At 44.4% G+C, this 23,336-nt stretch overlaps 1 protein-coding gene across 2 annotated transcripts in view; it reads right to left on the bottom strand.

Annotated features, from left to right (window-relative positions):
- Positions 1-23,336, bottom strand: part of Zfat (zinc finger and AT-hook domain containing) — a 184,462-nt gene that overhangs the window by 31,072 nt on the left and 130,054 nt on the right. For both annotated transcript variants that reach the window (XM_051159571.1, XM_051159572.1), the window contains exon 12: positions 6,493-6,631. In XM_051159571.1, the coding sequence (XP_051015528.1) occupies positions 6,493-6,631 (139 nt within the window). The remainder of the gene's footprint in view (positions 1-6,492; positions 6,632-23,336) is intronic.

Here is a 23,336-nt window from a genome sequence, read left to right as displayed (position 1 = left end):
CTGGAGCTCTTGTCTATAGCAGAACTGGAAGCTAACAGCACTTCCCTTCCACCTCCAGCTCACTGCTCTCAGCCCTCTCATCCTGGGTATGTTTAAGAGCATACAGCAGAACAAAATGGAGGAGAGACAAAGCCAGGTGACACTAGTCATCTTCAGAAAGTCTGGAAATGGGCATCAAATTCTCAAGTTACAAAAAATTCTACAGAAAAGGCAACTTCTTAAATGAATGCTTATTTTCAGAATCTCTTAATTACATATAGGAATATAGCATAAGCAAACTTCCTTTTAACTTTCCATGGTGGTTTGAGAAATGCCCCCATAGGCTTGGGTATTTGAATATGTTGTCCCCAGGTGGTGGTGCTGTTTGGGAGACTACACAACTTTTAGGATGTGAATTCTTGATGGTGGAAGAAAATCACTGGGAGTGGACTTTGCAAAGGTAAGGCTTCATTTCACTTCCACTGTTATGCTTCCTGCCTGTAGTTGAAGATATGATTTCTCAGCATCCTGCTCCAGCCACCTGCAGCTATGCCTTTCCCACCACTATGGACTCCCATCTAAGACCGTAAGCCAAAATAAACTCTTTCTTCTATAAGTTGTTCTTGGTTGTGGCGTTTTGTCACAGCAACAAGAAGGTAGCTAATAAACATCCCCTGTCATCATGTACTGGCCACCTATCCTGCTGTCTTTCCCCATGACCGTCCTTGTACAGCTTCCCCAAGTGAGGCCGCCAACATTTGCTAGACCAATCCTGCTTTTCCTTGAAAAAGTTAAACACAGCAACAACCTACAACAAACTTCCTGAGGTCAAATGGAGGCTTCACAATGAAACCAGAATACTGTTTTAGGGAAACTTAATTCAGGGAGAAAAAAATTCCTATTATGTTTAAATTGAGCTTAATATGATAATGCCCAATATTAATTAAAACTTCCACCTTTGCCATAGCAACTTTAATTAAAGAACAACAAACAGAAATTTGCAATCTCACCTGAATGTGTAACTATGCAAGTTAATTGACATCAAGGCAGAGAGAAATGATTTCTACTTCAATTAATTAATTTCTTAGCATGCACAGTAAAGGTCAACAGAAGATTTGGTGAGCTACTTACAACCCCGGCATTATGTGCTCAGTAAAGTTGTAAATGGCAAAACCACAATGTCCTCATCTGGGCTGATTAACCAAGAGAAAGGTAGGACATCCAGGAGCAGCTTTCAAAGCTCTCCATGGCATCCTTGCTCTTTACAGAGTCCAATCTATTAGAAATCTAGAGGATTTTCAGGTATTATAGTATTTGCCCTTCTTTGTGGTGCCTAGTGTAATGGAGGATTCCATTTCATGTTCAATAATATCAGTCCATTGAACATGAGGCAGGCAGGCTTGAGCATGAGATCATACTTGTGTGAGCCTGGCAGACTTCTTTACACTGAGTTTTCTCCTCAACTAAGGTGAAGATACCAATTCTCATATCCTCACAGAAGCTACAGAACATTAGGCAGAATAGAGGATAGATGGATATACTAATGCTTAGAACATGCCAACACATTTCCTTGCATGGGAGAGGGACTTTGCACAAGTGACTCTGTGGCAAAGATCATTCTAGATCAGGGGTGTGTCTAAGATAATCAAAAGGAGCCTTACAAGAAAAAAGGGGAGAGGGTCATCATAATGATGTGATATGAGAAAAACTCTAATGGTCATTCTTGGCTTTGAAGGAGGGAGAACGGCCCATAAGCCAGGGCATGCGGTAGCCTCTAGGAGCTGGACAAGATAAAAAAGCAGACATCCCCCTAACATCTGTGGACTTGCTAACATCTCAGTTTTAGCTAGGTGAGCCTCAGTACGTGGATCTGACCTTTGTATCCAGAAGAGAACAAATCTGTGTAGTTTTAAGGCATTTGCTATAGTTGCTTTGGGAAATTAATACAGGCACTCAGGGACCAGAGCAGAAGCCCTTCATTAAGGAACCTGGATACCAACTAGTTTAAATTTACAAGATGAGTAAGTGAAATGTGACCTAGGACATCTTGCAGCTATTCGTATTTCCTATGGAATGACAAAGCGTTATCCCTAGTGACTTGAAGTGTTGTTAGGTCACACCAGGCCACAGGACTCAGGGTAGCTGAATCCTGTGTCAAACTCTAGTCTCTCTTCCCATAGGACCCTTGAGAAAAATAGCATAGGGAAACTACAGCAGAGAAAAACAAGCGTATTTTATCATTGTCCCAGCTGGTACCTGAACTCTAATGAGGAGTTCCTGGCAATTAGAGCTCATGTAAGGCCTATTCCACTTCTCTCTGGGACCTGAAACCACTAGGAATGACTGGTCAACAGTGATAGATAGATCTCAGAGTTAACCTTGGGCCAAATTAGCAACTAGCCTTAAGAATAAAGATAAATGTGTCTGTTTTTTAAAAAAGAATAAAGATAAGAGGAAAAAAGGAGCACCTTATGTGAGACCTTACAGGTACAACCTAATCAATAGCCCAGTGTGAGGCCATGTCCTGTCCTCGCCCGCATCCCTCTTCCTCTTCACCAAACACTGAATCAGGGGACTGGATGAGCCTGGTCACTTCCTTACTGCCCTCTGTCGGCTTCTAATTTTAAAACAGGTGAATGAGCACACCAACCTTACAGATCTGGTGCATAGGAAAAGTTAATCCACACAATAATAATAATCAACAAAAGGCATAACACCATGCCACTAAAAGCATCTACCAATTACTCATTAATCTGGGTTTTAGACATTTTAAACATGTCCAGAAAGTAAATCGATGACTTTTTGGCTAATTAATAGTTATAGCACTTTCTACTATGCTATTCCCTGAGATTACCATGAATAATAGGACATGCATTTGCAAGCAAGGCCCCTGTGGATACAGATTTACATTCTCTTAATTCAGTAGTCCAATATAACAAAGACTTAATCAGAAGCTGAAAATGAAGCCTTCCTGTCATTTCTTCTCTAGTCTGGATTACCTACTGTCACTTCAGTGACGCTCTAACTAGGGCTCCAGAGAAGGCTCAGCCACTGTGAGAGGCAGCTGGTGGCCCTTCCAGGGTCTTGTTCTCAGGTGGAAGGGACATGTTCTTTGGCCATACCACCAGCACATGGGGCTGATGAAAGGAGCTACGGAACAAAAGAGATAAACAGGTTCCAATTCTAGCAGTAATACTAATGAGTGCCACTATAACGTCACCGAGTTTGATATAGAGTTTCAGTAACTAGGATTGGAGTGGTACAACAAAGAGGCTCAAGAGACATGTGCATACAGAAATGTGTAGACAGATAGAATAGTTTAGGGCATTTATTAAGCATTTACACCACGGTCAGGAAATAGAGAATAAGATCTAGTTTTTGCAAGTGCTGTTGAAGCAAGTATTGGCCTCCTTTATGATGATTCTGAATCAAGTTCTAGTTCAAGGAAGACCTGGTCTAAAGCCCACACTATGCAGAGACCCCAGTGTAGGCCTGTGTGGCTCCTAACCCTGTATGCATTCCAGAGAATCTAGAGACATCTATCAAGGCGCTTTGGGGCACTGGAATACTGGTCTTTGCTAAGTCCCATCTTCATCTTAACACATACGTCTGAGAAGGGAGCTTTGATTCATGAAGCTTGGCAGCAAAGCATCGTACACACCTCAGGGGCTATGGTTGCTGACCCAGCCCTTTCTTCAGCAAACTTTAATCAGGCATGGGTAAAGGGACAGGAGTGGAGGGCCTGCTGAAGCAATCCAAGTACATAATCCTCAAAGAGCCTAAAACATCCATTTATATAGGAGAATGTTTCTCAAACCCACATTGATGATCAAATGAGAACTAAGAGAATTCTGCCTTCAAAATATGAGATACACCTATTTTAGAAGCCAAAAATAAACTGCTTCATGTAGGGCTCAGAAGAAGTCTAATGTCCAAACGGTACCACAATAGTGACGACACATGTAGGTATCTGCTTCTTCAACAAACCTCTAGAATGGGACAGAGAGGTGAGGGGAGTTGGGGAGATGAAGATACATGAAAGAAAATGATCGAGCACTGATGTTCAAAGCTAAAATATGAAACCCAGGTCCTGGCAAAAAATGCCAACTGATTAGAGAGCCTTAGAAAGTTAACATAAAACTTGAGGCATAAAACACTTCAAGTTCAGCACATTTTTTGCAAGGCAGTGATGCAAGTCTAAAAGCAGTGATAGTTTCATCAATCAGATCTATGGGCCTGTCCCACCAGCCACACTGAACGCCTATTTTCTGTCAATCAAATCCAAGAGTGTGAAGGATATGAAAACTAAGCCCAGCCTCCCACTCACTGTTTACGGGGACTCTAAGTCAATCCCTTCTCCCTCATGATGCCTGGACAGGACTGTTGTAGAAAGTAATTAAATGGCAGTTAGTGGTGCAGCTCAGTGGTAAGATGCTTGCCTGGTATGTGCAAGGCCCAGAACATAAGAGGAAGACCGCAGCAATGGCTCTGGGAGTTTTAGAGGTTTTCAGAGAAGAAAAGTAAATCTATGAATAAAACGGTCTTGTGTGCCAGATGCCCCTGCACTGCATCCTCTCCACCCTAATGGCAGATGCTGCTCTGCAGTCAAGGGACCCAGCAAGGATGGGCTGAATGACTTGCCTAAGACAACATAGTTCAAGAAGAAGAGACACAGGTTTGAGGCCAGATCCTTCCTTTTTGCTGCACCATCCTGCTCCTAGCTCCATAAACTTCTGCTGAAGAAAACGACAGGCCCATTTTCTCCTTGCACTCCAATCTCTTCTGATGGAAGGCTCTGAAATGATCCTGAGAATCTTAGCTGCTCATCTATTCCTGCTCTGTTCTGTCATTGGACACTGACGGACACACACAACCCATTTGTGTTACATGGAGCTGAATCTCTAGGCTGCTCGGTAGGTGATGCTTCATGCTGAATGGGACAAATTATCATCCTTGGCTGTAACACAGCTCACAGTCCTCCAACTGGTAACCAGACAGGTTTCTAAAGCCTCCCTTAGGTCCACAGTCACCAGCTAATAAAGAGCAGTGACTAAAGCTACACACTGCAGTCAACCTTAGCTGAATTACTGGGCTGGAGACATATACCAGGCCATACTTTTCTGTATGGCAGAAGCCTGTATGTTACACCCTTGTCAGTGGTAAAAGGTGGTTATTTTCAATAAAAACCACAAAGAGAAGCCAGGCAATGGAGGTACACACCTTTATTCATTGTACTCAGGAGGCAGAGGCAGGTGGATCTTTGTGAGTTCGAGGCCAACTTAATCTACAGAGTGAATTCCAGGACAGCCAGAGCTAAAACAGAAAAACCCAGCCTCAGAAAAACAAAAACAAAATTAAAAAAAAAAACACATAAAGAAAACCTCTGAAAATTTTCAATATTAACAGAGGCTTTTATTAATTCTCAATAAATGTTTAAAATGATTTTCAGGATAGCTAAGGCACCTATGTACTCAAAATATATTTTCTGTAACTCCACCCACGAAGTTCAACTATTAAGTATATCTATAGTAGCATTATTTAATTAGTTTTATTTTCAAATTTAATTACAATATAATTAAATCATTTCCCCCTTATTTTCTCTCCCTCCTCCCTGGTCTAGACCCCTCTGTGGAGCTCATGGGGTCCTCTTCTTTAACATCAAGGAAGAAGAGGCAGAAAGACTATAAGACCCAAAGGATCATAAAGTGTTCTGTAAGATCATATCTTCTAGCTATGACTACGGCAGGGAAGCTATACCCATGAAACGTCAACAACACGGCTGCCTACACAAGACCTGAACAACTCTAACAGCCCAAGATAAAGGGGAAAAAAATCTCATAGGGCCCAACCCATGGATGAAGAGTCATATACATGCAAGAAACACTGAATGACTCTGCAGGTTGTATTTATGCTTACCCTTATATATGTGTATATAATAATAATAATAATAATAATAATAATAATAATAATAATAATAATAATAATAATGAGAAGAAGAAGGAGGAGGAGGAAGAGGAGGAGGAGGAGGAGAAGAAGAAGAAGGAGGAGGAGAGGAGGAGAAGGAGAAGGAGAAGAAAAAGAAAGACTTAGAAACTCCACAGTTTTCAGCAACAGAACTTTTAAGCCCCTGCATGCAATGCTGTATTACCAAAAGCTCTCAGGAGTTATAATTACAAAAACAAAGACTGCACCAAAGGACAACAAAATGTTAATACACTGAGTGAAGAAAATGAACCCTAAATTTTCTATGCTCTGCAAACATATGCAGACAAAGAGTATATTGATGAATGTTGTTGTAGGTATTGGAGACTTGGGTAACATTAACCACCATCCTTTCACCTCACTATATAAGCACTGTAATATTGGCACATTTTCTGGTGAATAACAAGGATGGTGATGACACGGCCAATAAAGAGGAAGAACTAACCTGATGGCAGGTCCACGGGCTAGAACTGCGATGCTAGAGCCTAGCAGACACCAGTGCTTCTCCACGGGCTGGGGCCCCTCACCTACCTTGCTGGATGAGGGCTTCAGCCGCGAACTCCCCGCTGCCCACGTTGGCATACTCCTCATTGGGGTGCTTCCTGTTGTAGTGTCGTTTCAGAGACCCAGAGATGTTACATGAGTAATGGCAGTGAGCACAGCGGAAAGGCTGGGGGGACAAGGAAAGGAGAGGTGAGCCTCTGCAGAGAGGAGACCTGCCTTCAATGGCCAGGTCCAGTAGGCTCTGCCACTGCGGATGCCTCATCCTAGTTAAGAGTTTCTATTCCTGTGACGAAACTTCATGACCAAAGGCAACTCCGGGAGAAAAGAACTTATGTCTTGCTCAGCCTGTTTTTTTAAACAATTCAGGACCACCGACCCAGCGGTGATACTGCCTCCTGTGGAATGAATTCTCCCGTAACAGTCATTAATCAATAAAATGTTCGACAGCCATGCCCACAGGCCAATGTGGTGGGGATTTTTTCTCAATTGAGATCCACTCTTCCCAAATGACTCTAGCTTGTGTCAAGCTGGCATAAAAATTAACCAACATATCCTGCCTCTGTGCAACACCAAGTGGCCAGGGCAAGGTAGGACCCAGGGTCTCAGCTGAACAATTTTGCTGTCAATGAATGATTTCTCTTTTTGTCTACCCCTAACACTGAAGAAGAGAAATACAAAGCAACACAAGAACCAATCACTGTTTCAAGTGGGTGCCATTAAAAGCAGCTCCTGTTACAATCACATCCTGCAGACTCTTTTCCTTCATCTGAACAGCTTCCCGAGTAAGATTTTCTGTCAGTATCTGCACATAGTGCAGCCTTACAGGCTGGCCTGGGCTGGAGGCTCTTACAGAATAAAGTCACAGATGGGGCCACAGCCTTGTTTGGCCTCTTGCACACTGTTTCTGGGGACCTATTGAAAGGAAAAGAAGGGGTGCCTATAAGTTCTCTTAGGAAGATGCAAGCATCAGCCTCGAAATAGCTATGTACCTGGATCACCGCCACATACCAGGTTCTTTGTAGCTCAGACACAGTGACAGGAATCCCTGTTTGGCATTTGGGCCCATCTAGCAATACCAGCTTTCTGCCCAGCAGTAACAGAAGAATCGCACAGGCCAGCAAAGTGGCCTCAGTATGCTGGATGGTGCAGGGTGGTGCTCAGAAGCTCTTTTAATGTCACAGCTGGAACTCACCTGCAGAACCTCAGACAAGGATCAAAATGTCTGCGCTATTTCCTCATCAGGAGACCTGCTTAGTCTGTGCTCTGGAAGGAAGGGCAGAACACACACCAGCAGCTACGATGCTCGCTGTGGTTGCCATTAACCATTTTACAACGGCTCCCTTACACACAGAAGCTGACCCATTGCTGTGTCTATTAAGATCACCTTGATTCCATGACTGACAATGTCATCCATCTTTTCGCCGTTATTATGCAGAGGCACTAAAGCAGTAACAGCAATGACTAAACATGGAGATCACCAACAGCAGCTGGAAATCTTGGCCTGATCTGAAGCTTCCACAGCGTCTAGCAATGGCTTCTTCCTCTCAGGTATACAAATGTGCCCAAGCCTTCCCACAGCAAGAAGGGATGACTGGGAAAAGACAAAAGAGGCCCTTTGCCTACGTCTTCTTTCTCTGTGCATAATCATCCACTCCTTCAAAACAATTTCGGTCCATGCCTTCCACTTAGAGGGCTCTACAGTCTCCTGGGAAAGGAGTTCCCAAAGGTTTGGCCAACACTGTTTTGTCAGACCCAACAATCCATATCCATCAGATGGTGTTACCTCCCAGGATAAAAGGACACAGTAGCATTAATACTGCCAGCTACTGTTGGTGGCCTCTGCATTAATTGACAAGATCAGCATTTCAGCCCTGATATTCAGGGTGACTCTCTAAGGCACTGCCTTGAGGCCTGTTTTGTCTTTCTGCTCGGGTTTCCATGATCATTTTTATACCGTTGACAGCTGGATGTGAGTGTTCAGTGTGACCCATCCTCTCTCTTTCCCCAGGCAGGAATACCTGACTACCTTTACTTTTTCCCACAGGGACATGTTGCAGGCATAACTCAAAGCTATTTTAGATTGATATCTTCCTACATAATCTGCTGATCATTCAGATACAAAAAAGCTGGTGCTTACCACAGCCACTTTTACTGCTCAACTGCTTCTGTTACCTGGCCCCTAGCCCCTAGTATTTACCCCTGCCCCGTTTTTGCCTGCCACTGCAGGCGAGAGAAGGCAGCCACTCCAACTGTATTGGTTTAGGCACTGGAGACTGCAACCTAAGGTGTTAATCACTGTTGGGTAAGCACCGTGCCACTAAACAACATCTTTAGCCCAAATCCTCCTAAGAGAAAGCTGTCATACCCCAGGAAGGCCATTCTCAAGAGAAAGACAAAGAGAAGCTTCAAAAGTTCCCAGAGAATACCCTACATCAAAACTATCCTGGCGTACGGGGTACTTAGTGCTGTTCCATGCAGAGCTACATTTCTGCATTCAGTAGTCTTTTGCAGAACTCTAGTGGTCTGGACAACAGGGAGCTGAAACAAAGGCAAAACTTGTAGGGCTTTCTCATCTGTCTGCTGAACAGAGAACAAAAGGTCCAATAAAGGACCACTGCAAAGTTAAAAGTCATACCATGTTCTAGTGCCTTCCTCTGTAAATAAGCAAACACTATGAATTTATTATTTTTGGAATGCTAGCATTTACATAGACATCAAGAAGAGAAACTGAGAATGCTATATTGCCCACATGGGGCAGTCAGCGGGCAGCAGCTGAGAAAGAGAGAGGCCAATCGAAGTAAGAAATGGTCCTACAAACCAAATTCAGACTGTGGAGTCAAGCCCATCCTTCATGTGGCAAAGTAGATAAATTGCCCCATGAGAATTTCATGTTTTTAGTTCCTGTCCAGACTCCTTGGAAGGATTTCTAATAAGAAAAATGGCAAACAGCTATGCCGGGGCGTGGGGGGAGGGGAGGGGCAGGGGGAGGGCTACAGATTAGGCCAAATGGGAGAGCAATCCCTAAACTACCGAATTTTTATCAAAATCTCAATTCTTGACATTGAGAAAAGACTTTCGGCCATGCCATCCCATGCAGACTGAGGCCATCAGGCTGGTGTAATGTAGTGAGCTTGGCACTGGGCTGAGCAGATGTCTCCCAGGTGAGCAGTTCTGGGCCCAGAAAGATAACAACTCCCTTCCCTGGGTTTAATTCTGCTCCTTAATCCTGTCCACATCACTCCATGAAATCCTCCGCTGGGGTTCTTTGTCCTAAACTACATTCACTGAGCCACACCTGGTCCTTGCCGGCAAATCACATTCTAGGTGGAGAAGCCACGGTAGTATCAATCTGGGAATTCTACAGAGCTGTAGTGGTGAGGAGGTACACAAAACCACTGCTAAGCCCCTGCCAGACACGAAGTCTGGCTGTGTCACGAATACCTCAGGTCTTAGGGTTTCATATCAGAGGTATCTATTTGCTAACCTCCTGCAGTGAGTCACACACTATTCCCTGACCTGGAGATTCCTGGATGAATGAGGCAAGTTTGTGGTTCCATGAATATATATGTTTCCAAAGATTAAACAGTACCTAGGCAAAGTAAATCATAAGACTTGGTTCCTAAGCCAGATACTCGCAAACAGCAAATGACACTAACCTCAAAAGGGAAGTTATTTATCCTGAGCCTTCAGACCAGAATCCAGCCAAGAGTTAGGGAGACACATAAACTCGTGGCAGACACATAGTTCACTTAGAACGAAGCCTAAAGTTCTAATTGTGGCTCAAAAGAAAGCAAATAAGAAAAAAGACAGGGAGCCATCAGTCACAGCTTCTGTTCTGTAGAAGTGGAGCTAGCAACCAGCTTTCTGCGATCTGACATTGTAATGAAGCCGCTTCATCTAACATTCCCCGGGCTACTGTCTGCTTGGTCGCTGTGCTTGTCACAGACACATGCCTCAAAGTGTCACAATTTTATGTGGGTGCAATCACTGCTCCCATATCACTGCTAAGGAAACTGAGGCAGAGAGTGATGTAGGAATTTGCGCAAAGCTTAATGGTCTCCTCATCTGCACTGTTTGGAACTCCAAGCAGAGCTAATCACACAGAAATGAGTTAGTCAGTGGCCACAATTTTGGGCATCTGTCTTCCTCACAACTCTTCTGAGAGGGAGTTGGGCTGGCATTCTCAGATATCCCAGATATGAGCCAGCCGATTAACCATCAACTAAAAGCCATGGTGAACTTGGAAAGACTAAGGTAACTGTTGATTCACCACGCGCATGCACGCGCGCATGCGCGCACACACACACACACACACACACACACACACACACACACACACACACACGCACACATACCAACTATTAATACGTTCTCTCTGCAAACAGGAACATTAGGCTCTAGGATCCAGCATTATGTATCAAAGAGAAAAGTGACAGCCCCATGTGGGCAGTAAACAATCTCAGTGTCTTTTCTTGATGTCTGCATAAATGCTAGCATTCCAAAATTCATAACTTCAGAGGAAAGAACTAGAACACAATGTAACTTATAACTCTGTCATACTCCTGGAATTGTAGATTTGTTGATGTTGCTCACATTTCAAACTGTTGCTCTGGAAACAAAATAAAGGATGGACTGAAAGGAATCAAAGTAAAGCAGGAACCAGTCATCATCTGCTGCGGTGGCATAGGCAAGACACACGGCCAGCCAATCTAGAGTGAATCAGGGGAATGAACAGGATGCAAGGAGGCCACGAGTTAGAGAGAGCGAGAAGGGGACGCAATGATTGAGATGATTTGTGGGAAGAAAGAGGCTAAAAGCCTCAGGTAAAGGGTCATCCATGTGACTAGTTCAGAGGACAGAAGCGAAGGAATGACGTCTTACAGGGACAAAACTAGGAAGTCTAGATCCCTGGACCAGAGAGGAGATACAGCCATAAATATGAAACAAAAAAGTCTGTAGTGTAGACATATATTGGAGCACGGGCATCTGGCAGACACTCTGGTTAAATGTGGCTGTGGCAGGAGAATGGGGAGCTCTGTGTAGATTATAGTGGTGGCTTAGAATGACAGACAGGAAGGAGGGCAGAAGAACTAGAAGTTTCTGGAGTTGTGGAGTCCAAGGCTGCTGTCCCCAGGGAGGGAGCAATAGTAGAGTCGAGTATACTGAGAAGCCCAATTAGAAGGCCAGATAAGGAAAGGCCCACTCACTGAGGAGATTCACTGGCAAGATAACAGTAAAAGCTGAATTCAGCAAGTGGCTGGTGGGACATAGGGCAGGAGTAAGCTCTGGGTCATTTGCTGGGGGACATGAGGCAGGAGTGAGCTCTACGTCATGGGCCAAGTCCCAGAAGATATCTATTCATGACCCATGGTGCAGGGTGAAAAAAAAAATGTGCAATTGAATTTGTAAGGCTGCAACTCTCTAAGTTCATGGATTTATATCAGGAAAGTCTAATGAGTGCAAGCAAGTGCTGCATTCCATTTGTGGGTGTGTCCCCCAAAGGTTCAGAGACCAAAATATGTGAACCTGCCCCTTTGAGGTGGACCCCTCTCTTCAGAGGATGACAGTATCAGATGACTCTACTGTGTGAAACCTAAGGATGTGGAACACAATTGTATAGTCTAAGTTTGACATCCTGGATGAGACAGACCTAATAAATTAAAACAGATTAAGCCCTTCTAGGATTGGCATCCTGGGAAATGTGAAAAAGACAATGTAGTTGTAGTAGCTTGTACCAAGTGGGCTAGTTGATGCAAGATATGTTATTAGAAGCAGCATTGTTAGACCACAAATAGCTCCATACTACAGTGGGCTTTCCAGTGACATTATCACTGTCAGTGAAGCAAGAGGAGGTAGATGAAGTAAATCCTAAGTGAGCCAGGGGCCGAAAGGTGGGCTCACATCAGACCCACTGGTTAGCCATAAAACTCAAACTGCTTCCGGGGGTGGGGGTTGGTGGGTGGGGGTTGTGCCTGTTCCTGTTCGTCAGTGTGTGCACATTGATTTGTATGTGGGTACACTTGGTGCATGGGTGGAAGTCAGAGGTCAGCCTCAGGTGCTGTTCTCAGGAGCCACCATCTTGTCTCTCATTAATCAGGAGGTCACCCATTTTGCTAGGCTGCCTGGCCATTAAGTCCCAGAAATCCACACATCACCACCTCACCAGTTCTGGGATTATAAATTTACACCTGTACATCCTGCCTGCCTTTCCCCTCCTCACCCCATCACTTTTAATTCCCTATTAAATCAGAGAATAAATCTCTGCCCACCTACCGATGTTCCAAAGAGATCACAAAAACAGAATAGGACTGTAATTAAAGAAGTACAAACTGCAACAGGCCTCACAATATTGTCTTCCCCCCACCCCCGTGCCTTCTTAACACAATGGCTCAGGTAAAAGGTTCCCACTGTCACCTATAAGCTATAGGCCCTAAGCCTTTTCTTCTACCTGATGAAATATGGGGGTTAAAAATTACTGTGAGAACACAGTTGTTTTACAGAGCAAGGGAGATCATTTGCCTGACAGTGATGCTAAGTGCTCAAGTACACCTCTCCACCACCACTGCCAGAATTGTTTTGGGGTGTGTGTGTGTGTGTGTGTGTGTGTGTGTGTGTGTGTGTGTGTGTGTGTGTGCTTGTTTTGTTTTGGTTTAGTTATTTAAGACAGAATTTCTCTGTATATCTCTGGCTGTCTTAGAACTCGCTTTGTACAACAAGATGGTCTCAAAGTCAGAGATCCACCTGCCTCTGCCTCCCCAAGTGCTGGGATTAAAGGCATGTGCCACAACCACCAGCAGCAGCTTCCATCCCGATTTATGATAGCAAGTGATTATCACAGAAACTCTGATGTCCTACCTGGACCCCAGGTCTCGTAGACACACTTCTTTTTCAGAGTCTTGCTCCAAGAGCCCAGAGATCATCTCTTCTATATTCCGACTGGTTCACTGAAATGTCTCCACTCTGTGGCTGTCACTATCTTCTACCATTACATGCAACTTGCCTCTAACCTCACTGTTGTCTGCCTCTCCCCATGAGAATGTGCACTCTAAGGGGCAGAGGTCCTTTGGCTGTTTTCCAGTGTCCTTATGTGACAGCACCTAGGACAGCACCCAAGGAAAGCAGGGACAGTGCTGACGTACTGTGACACAGGAACAGTTCCTCAGTTACCCAGGTTTCTTGTAGGCATAGGAGCAAAATAGAAGATAATTATACCCAAAGGTCAAGCAAACACAACCAGGGTTACATTTTCTTCGTGCTTGCATCATTTCTACAACTGAATATATTTTTAAGTAATAAGAAATATGTTCTTACCAAAACAAAACAAATCAAAACAAAAACTGCCCCAGGCCCCAAGCCGAACTTCTGCTGCAGAGTATCCAGAAAGGAGGAAGAGTTTAGACAGGCAGTAAGGGCTGGGAAAGAGTCCTTCTGAGTCTGACCTTCTCCTGGACAGACCACACCGTCCACCCTATTACCCAGACTCCTTCACACACAGAAGTAGATGACGCATGCCTCTGTTTACGCTGTGGCTCCCCACTGCATTGTGGGGGAACTGTGTCTTCCTGGCAGGCCTGCCTGCTCCATGTCTGCCCGAGGCTCTGTGTGCATGCCTCTCCACAGTCACGCTCGATCACTGGATTCAGTCACATCACATCCTTCCTTACTGTACACTGTCCTGATCTTCATGTACCATGTCCTGGACCATACTCCAAACTGTTTCTCACCCACCACTCACTTTAAAAGTTCCTCACTTTCTCCTAAGTCTGCTGAAGCTTATACAGAGGTAGGCAGGCACAGCCCCAGAGGACCTCCTCAGAGTCTCTCTGTGATTGTGATAAAACAGTTATTGTACCCAGTGAGAAAGGCATGTGCAAAGCCCCCATGAGTGTATCTTGTGTGAGAGCCAGGCATATATGAGGCAGTGCACAGTAGCCAATGCCGCACTGTATCAGTGAGAATCAGACAAAGCCATGTGAATAAAGAAGCCCAAAATGAGTTTGGTGCTGACCCACTCACTCCAGGCAGAGCATCACACCTTATCCACAAAGCATGGTTCATAGGACCACAACCTCTGAAGACATTTCCCATTCCTACTGAAGGCAATTCCTACTGATCTGAGTGCCTTTACTTAGCTGTGAGTCATACTTCACAAATTTGAGCCAAAATTGAGAATCCCAACATCTTTTCATTCACAGGTTACTATCAGTACATGTTGCCTTGAATTGATCATGGACTCATTTGCCACACATGTGCAGTACCCCGAGTGTGGTAGCTCACCATATGACACCCACCCACTTGCACATCAAGAACCCCCCAGCTTTCCTCAGAAGAACCGATTCCTTCCCTCTGGGAAACTATGCAATCAACACGTCCACATGCCCCCTCCCTGGGCCTCCAGTGCTGTGAGCAGATCCACTTTAGAATACGTATGCTGCTTTACAGTCAGGGCTGGGCTTGCTTAAACGAAAACTGCCTGTAGTGCTCTATTAAAGATTCATGTGATGTCCAGCCAGCCATCCTAAAATCAGTACCTCAAACCTAAGACCTGTTTGCTGTAGTCATATGGTGGGGAAGGAGGTCCCCTCTGTCAGAGTCTAGGAGAGAGGAATAGGACAAAAGAGGGAGAGAGGGTGGGACTGGAACGATACAAGTGAGAGGATAACAATAAGAATGTAATCTGAATAAGTAATAATAATAATAACAACAACAACAATAATAATAATAAGTCATTAAAGACCTGTGATGACAATGTACAATGGAAGTCACAGAATCAGAGTCTCAATTTAAAGCATATAACCACAAAGTGACACACAGTTTTGAAACAAATAAGAAAAAAAAAAAATGATGAAACAGTTGAGTAGTTATTTAGTAGGAAAGAAGGAAGGAAGAAAAGTGATGGCCATGACAACCACAGACGTGAACATGTACCGGAGACCACATGCCTAGCAGGGCAGAGAAAGGCTCTTCACACCAAGACCTGGCCTGACAGGTGAACACATGCGCTATCATGCTATCACCTTCTGCAACCACTCTGGAAGACAACCAGGGCTCACCTAACGAGGCTTCAGATCCCACGGCCAGCATGCCCTGTGTGTGTGCACCCGGAGAAGCTGGAGAACCTAAGCATCCATCGGAACACATGTTGACAGCTCATGGGAAGAGAAGCAAAACTCATTACAGCCACAAACAGAGGAAGCTGATCCCTTACTGGAAGTCCAACAATATGCACACACATCCTAGGTTCATGTACTGGAGTATCATTACATACAAGGAATATTTTACTATGCTTCAAAAACCTTTCCAACTTTCTAGAAAGAGCAACTTCTCCTTCTCAAGGGGACTTGCACCTGGGAAAACTGGAACTAACCCTGCTAATCCTGCATAGTTGCAGGGCAGCTGCCATCAGCATGTCCCCCTGGCCCTGGAGCCTGCAGCTCTTCCATGGAGTGCACATCAGAGCAAACTCATCTCAGCTTCCCTAGTGGCCAGGGCTGGACTCGGCAGGCAGTGGACTTGACAATGCAAAGAAACAAGTGGATTCGAACAAGGAGCAAGAACTCTGTTCTGTCTCATCAACATGTGGCTGAGTAAAGAAGCAAACTTCAAAACAAACATCCCAAATGTCATGGACATATACGCCATGCCACATGAAAGCTGCACTGAAACTGTCTAGGGTAATGGAGGAGAATAATGGGAGGGAGAGGATGAGATAAAGGAGGGGGTGTGGAGGGAATCAATTCAATGTACAATGTATATCTGTATAAAGAAATCTCAAAAAAAAATAAGGCATATCTAATGTGCATACACACATATATATTTGTATAATTAAGATGTTAAGACTAGATCAATTTTTCTAGACATGCATACATAGATGGTAAAACTATAAATAATGTAAAAAAAAAAAAAAAAAAAAAAAAGCAAGCGATTACTCTTGGGATAGAGGAGCCATAAGCTCAGGAACACCCCAGAGAGGAAGTCTGATGACGAAATGACCCTTTTCTGGGCAGTGCCAACATGACTGTTCATTGATAATCTTCATTACATAGTTCATATACTATCTGATAGTCTAGGTACACATTTGATCTCACAGTAAGTGAAGGGAAGACTACAGAAAAGAACCAGGCGGCTAATGGGGAACTGTGTGACACAGGCCCCCTGTGTGAGGTTTGCTGGGGATTACAGGCACTTACAGGAAACCCTCTGAATACAGAGCATGAGTGGCCACCTCCCTTACTACAACACCACCTCTATCTGGCCATGGAAGGGAATCGTTAGGTCTTTTCTTTTACTTGTGCCATAAGAACTGCCTTGATATTGTTGCACAGGCTTTACCATCAGCAGATCCTGAAGTTACAAAGGGGAGCTTTCAGCAGGAGCACAGGCCTAAGAGGATGCCAACAACAAATATGCACCGCCCACCCCAGTCAGCGCTCTCATGACCAGGCAGTCCTGGAGTATGCAAGCACTCCCCAGGGCTTTGGGCTGGAATGAGACACCTCTAAGATTCACACCAGCACTTGGAGAAGATGGAGTTTTTGTCTTTAATGTCAGAGGTAGCCCTCAATTGCCTAAAATACAAGTTTGTGTCAAGTTAGCCCAAGAAAACGCAGCTGGAATAGAGGAGGCAGCTTCCCCATTCCTGAGAACTTTGAATCCAGCACTCATCTCTCCCCCAGAACTAATTTAGTTACTACTTAGACATATGAGGTATTCCATCCAAGCCAATCCTAGGAAGGAGGGGGTGAGGTGACAGGCTTTTCATGAAGTGTCACCTGGATTGCACTTCTTGAACACAGTCCAGGACCGATGCTGCTAGAATGTGTTCCCAACAGCTTGTCCAGAAGAGGTCTGCGACCTGGGACATTTTTCACCATCTCTAACTGTCAGCAGTTTCTGGTGTCAGAGATACTTGGGCTCAACCAGCGTCTGCCTCTTATCAGCTGTGCAATTTTGGGCAAGTTTTCTCATTTTGTTGTGGTGATGTAAAAAAGAAGGCCACACAGAGACTCCACTGATGGCTAAGATGGATATCTTGGGTGCAAAAGGCCTTAACTAACGCAAAGGAACACACAGCAAGCATTCCTTTCACCTGAAAATCAGCACTTGAAACTTGAAGACCTCCCTGTTTATGTCTGCAGTGACAGAGGAAGAGATGAGGGGTCTCCAATCTGCTGATGGTAACAGAGAAGAGAGCAGTTAGAGCGGCCACTAAGTCTCTCCTTGCCTGCCTGCCAGCCATTAAGGGTGAAAAAGTAATATACACATTTTGCAGATGAGACTCTGGGAAGTAGAGGGTGCTACAGAAGGTTCCCAGACAGTCACTATCAAACCAGGCTTTGAGCTAGGGCCAGACTCCAAAGCTCAGGTACCGCCCTCCTTAGCAGCTGGTGTACAGACCAGTCAAGGCCACACTGCAAATAAGTGTGACTTCAGCAACAGTGTCTCCTGCTGCTGCATCAGCTGGGTGGCTTCTGGAACCTTCCCACTACACCGAATTTTTCATTTTACAGATGGCTCTGTGTTTCAAATAACAGCATCAACATGGTGGTGTCATTTCAACAATTGTATTCCTAATACCTAGAATAGTGGTGGCACTATCAACCATTTCTTTCTCTTCCCTCCCTAGTCCACACTTTGGTGACCTGACTCTACAGCCCCCATCTGGACTGCCTGTTAATCACCAGTGGGCTCCCACTGACTTGAAACTACAGAGCAGACAGAATTAACACTGCAAAATTGAAGATCAATATTAACCACATTTCCCTATATATCCAAAGAATACATCAGAATGGATCAAACACATGCCCTTTTATAGGAATCTCTGTTGCTATTCCTAAACATGATACAGTAATGAAACACAGTTTATAGGGCCCAACAAAAGAAAACAATATACTTAGTTATTTAACTCCTGCTTTGCTGAAAAACAATCCCTCTCTGAACTTTGACACTAACCAGGGCCTGCCTCACTGAAGCTAGCACTCCCATATGCTTCAGCCCATTTTAATCTCAAAGTTCTCATTACTGTGAAAAGGAAGAACTTAGGGCTCAAGGCTACACATGAACTGAGAATGAACCAGCAATGCCCCATAATAGAAGGTGTGTGGGATCCTGGCCCTCTGATTCTGAGATCTTGAAGCAGGTCAGAATCTGACACTCCGCCTAGAAGTGGATGACTCTATCACCCTATTGACCTGCAGACTACAGTTAGGAATGTAGCCTATCTGGTAGAGTGCTTGCCTATCATGCTCAGAAGCCTGGGTTCTATACCTAGCACCACAATAACTGGGCACGGTGCCCAGCACCTATAATCCCAGTATTCAGATGATGGAAGGAGGAGTAGGAGTTCACGGTCATCCTCATCTGAACTTGAACATGACAAGCTGAAGGCCAGCCAGGGCTAGGTGAGTACTTGTATTTAAAAAAAAAAATAGAAAAGGGCTGGAAAGACGAAGGAAAGAAAGAAAGAAAGAAAGAAAGAAAGAAAGAAAGAAAGAAAGAAAGAAAGAAAGAAAAGGGCTGCAGACTGTGTACTCATGCACACCTTAGAAAATGCTGCCCAAGTGTCACAAGTAGAACAAACAGTAAACCCAATGCTTCACAGAAGTTGCATCCTAGCATCAAAAGAAGTACAGTATTTGCCAGATGCCATTAAACCTACAAAAACAAAGCATGAAGGTTGAGACCTGAAGGAGCTGAGACCAATGTGGCCATCTGGAAGTAGAACAGAGCAAAACTGAGGACCCTCTGTATGGTGAGCATAAGCATGGGGTCAGGTGATATGACTGCACTGAGTCTGTCTAGAGGAGTGGAGGCTGAGGGGCTGGTGGCTGGTAGTGTTTGCAGCCATGGGTGGGATCCATGCTTTCCCTGTGAGGACTGCCAAAAGCTCTATGTATCAAAGATATCTAAGCAGCTCTGAGGCCTACAGGGCATGGGCAGGAATGAAAATGCCAGTCAGCCATACAGAGCAGGCAGACTGTGCACAGTACAGGTTGTTGTTTTGATTTTCTGTCCTAGGCATTCTGAAAGTTGGGAGTCTCAAAGACAATTTTGCCAAGCCAGAAGGGAAAGTATTTCTAATGCTCCTGTCTCTTTTAAGAATTCCCAGCATCCAAAGTTGGGACTCAGCTCTACCCAGAGTCAACTGTGACAGGAACAAAGCAAACCTCAGGGCAATGATCCGAAGAGCAGGAGTCAGATCTTCACATCAATTAATAGGCATGAAGCCAGCTCAGTTTTCAAATAAGGCCAGAGACAAATTAAACAATTTAAAAGAAGAAATATTTTAAAGCCGCAGGGCACCACAAGTTCAAATCCAGCTTACCTTGAGGCAATTAACTCAACACAGTAAGTAACAGTAAATCAATTTCACACTAATTACATTTGGTGCAGGAGCTTAGAAGACTCTTTAGCGTTAGCTGGTTATCGATTTTATTTTATTGTTCTTATTAATAATATTATTATTGTGATCACTTGTAATATCAAAAATGCAATATTTCCAGAGAATATATTGCATACTCATAGATGGATAGGACTTTAATTTAACATAAAAATGCACAGTTTCCATCTTTCCCAGGGATGCTTTAGTACAACAGAACTGAAGATGACAGCAAAGGTCTCTAGCACAGGCTCCGCAGTTGAAAGGCAGTTAATGAAGGGCAAGGTAGCGCCTGGTTCTACCTCTTCCTTCTTCCGCCCGCACACATCTCCACAATCAGAGGAAACAGAAATGAATGCAGTATCAGAGCCCTTCCTGCCCTTCGAATTCAGACCAGACAGGCACAAGGCACACTGCCACAGAAACCCCACACATAGTTTTCACCTGCTTCCAATGAGTTCCGTGGTTTCCATTTAACCTGGTATAGTGTTCCAGCTGCTAACTTCACTGGGTCAGCATTCTCTATCAATGCTGTGCTTGAGTTCTGATAGCTGAACATACACCTCTGGGTGCCTAACAGCAAGGCAGGGGGAAGGACCAGGGGGTAAAACGTCACCGTGCTTTAAAGGCAGAGACTAAAGGATGAAGTCATTATGTCCAAAACACAACAATGTCAATCCAAACCTAAGCAACCATCTCTTGAAAACTGTAGCATACTCAGTTCATTCCCCACCCCACATTTGATTCTGGGCCTTAATCTTCTGATACACAAAATGGAGATACTAGTATTTGCCTTAAAGTATTTTCAGGGCAAAGTAAATTAGGCACATTAAACACTTGCCATAGCAATACCATTCAACTGTCACCATGAGCCCACGCAGGGGGAATAGTACCTGGAGCTGCTTACAGTGTCTTCCACTCTATTCTCTCGAGAGTATCTCCTCACTTCCACTCCCTTCCACACGAGGGTGAGAAGGAAAGCCAGGAGGAAATGATTTAAACAGCAGCCTCCTTGGCTGAGCCCACCCTAAATACTGCCTTTGCCCAGTGTTGCATGTGTGTGTGTGTGTGTGTGTGTTCTGTGCGCTCAGATGTTCCTTGTCTTCTATGTACGTAGCTCACTGCAGCTTGCTGTATTCACATCACAAAGGCCTTTGACACTTATTTCAGTATCAGGATGCTGTGAGAGATTATAAAGCAGGTGCTTCAAAACTGCTCTTATAAGAAAAGTTGGCTATGTAACTTGGACCTACAAAGGTTTATCAATGCAAGATGAAAGCCTAACATTCCTGCCTTTGTTCCTATCTGTGTCCTTCACCTTGGATGAAGACAGAGAAGTCATGATCCTTAACCTTTCTCCTTGAGTCATCTCAGGTTCCTAGGCAAGAAGAACTTCATAGGACAGACCCTTGCCCAGATAAGGGCGACTGTCCATGAGGGTGAGCTCACAGCACAGAGCCAAGCAACCTTCTCTTGAGAGGCACCCTGGCTTCTCAGGCAATAAGGACTTCTCTGGCCACCTTGTGCAACACATGCACTCAGAGACAAGGCTCAGTGGGACCACATCACAACCAGGTTTGCTTAAGTATGCAAATCCCATACATCTCAGTTCTCCCCCATAAAAACCTACAATACACATCAGAACCCCACTGAGGGACTTGAGGACACTAACCCTTTCATTTATTCCTCTTCTGAGTACTTCTTGAATTCCCTTGGACTTGTGGTTATTAATCAATTAAAAACCTTTTTGCTGCATGTTTCTAAAAATATGAGTTTGAGCAATATGATAATACAACCTTAACTCAGCTAAAATAAGGCTTTCTAAGAATGTAGTTGGAATGACTGCTGTGCTGGTCTTCTGAGCTCCTACAGCTCCTGGAACATAACTTTTCCCTAATACTCCCTACAATGGCTATTATTCTTGATGCACATTTGGCTCTGCAGAGGCCTATGAGCCTGGCAGACATGGGCCTGAGTTCAGCCAGAATCCTGTGCGCCTCACACACTCCACTGCCTCACAGAGAAGTGTCGGGTACCTAGATCAATTCACGTACTTTGCATCAAAGATCCAATAAAAATTGAATCCTTTGTTGCCCTTACTTTGCCCCTGAAAATTCTGATTGCTGATTTGTGTTATGATGTGCTCCATATGGAATAGTTAGGGAAATCTTATCAGAGACAATGAGATTAGAGATTAAGGTCTCCCTTTCCCCTTATCGGTTTTGTGACAACGCTGCAGTTATGCAAACATTCAACTGCAATAAAGCAATAAATTCCTTGGGTTTTATGGCACTGATTGTCAAGGATTCAACTGCATTTAAGCACGTATCAAATATGAACTTGGCAGTGTGTTGTCAAGGTGATGGGTCAATTCCTATCCTCAGCTATATCTAAGAGCTTTCTAGCCACAAAAAGGGAAGGACCAATGGCCAAGAAAGTCACACAGTGTCAGAAACAGAGGAAGCTAAATAAAGATGGATCAGCATTCAGCTACCCTGAACAGTTTCTAAAAGGTACATATTTCAAAACTGCTGATTTCAGAATGAATTTTTCTTTGCAGACTTTCGCAATCCACACACCACTAAAAACAAAAACAAAAAGAAAAACAAAAGCAACTTATTCTCCAGAGGCCAGGAAATTCTTGAAGCTCTATAAAGGATGGAGCTAATGTGAAAAGTCTGCTGGGTACTGAGCCCTTGTGACATGTCTCAGTGCGATGAAAGGCTGTGAGGGGAACACAATGGTGGGGAGATGCAGAGCAGGACCCTTGCTGGGAAGCAGATCTGGAAAGCAAGGACAGTGGGTCCCGTGGGAAGGGGCGGGCCTGATAAGGAGGGCATGACTAGATGTTCACAAGAACACACTTGATAAAAGGTTCCCTCTGCCAAGTGGCACCTTTATATGTTAGAGGACACCATTAAGGAAACTGTCAAATCAGTGGAACTTGACTGTAAGAACAGAGGGAGCCTGCCTCAGATACCATGAATGTTGAGTAATGGGACCACGACAGGATATGAGTATGCACAGTCAATGAAAAGTTGCTATGAGAAGAAGCCACAGCAAGGATGGAAATGAGTATTCGAGACCCATGTGGCAAGTCCTTGTCACTTAGTTCTTAGTGCATGTGTACAGAGGAGACTGATATGCTGCTTCTATTTCTAAGCAACAGGTAGTTTGGGAAGGTTACGGGACTTGCCCAAGATCAGCCAGGCAGTGACCGGGCCGGACTTTAAGGTCAGGCCATGCTATAAGACACAGGACTTTCATCCAACTGCACACTGAAGCTTCTCCCATGAGTGCTTGTGAGGAGACATGACTCAAGGTCCTCCCTGCCCTACCTGTGGGTAACTCTGTGTAGACAAAACTTTCAAAAACCGCTGCCACGACATTCTGTCTTGACCTTCAATCTATCACTTCTGTCTGCAGCTGGCTGCTTCCTCAACCCTCTTCTCTTTCCTGACTTTAAGGTGAAATTCCGGTGTGTCTGGCGTGG

Source organism: Acomys russatus, chromosome 17 (genome assembly GCF_903995435.1).
Source record: "Acomys russatus chromosome 17, mAcoRus1.1, whole genome shotgun sequence".
Taxonomy (NCBI): Eukaryota; Metazoa; Chordata; class Mammalia; order Rodentia; family Muridae; genus Acomys; species Acomys russatus.
The sequence above is the reverse complement of the archived record's forward strand: the minus strand, read 5'-3'. Positions and strand labels throughout refer to the sequence as shown.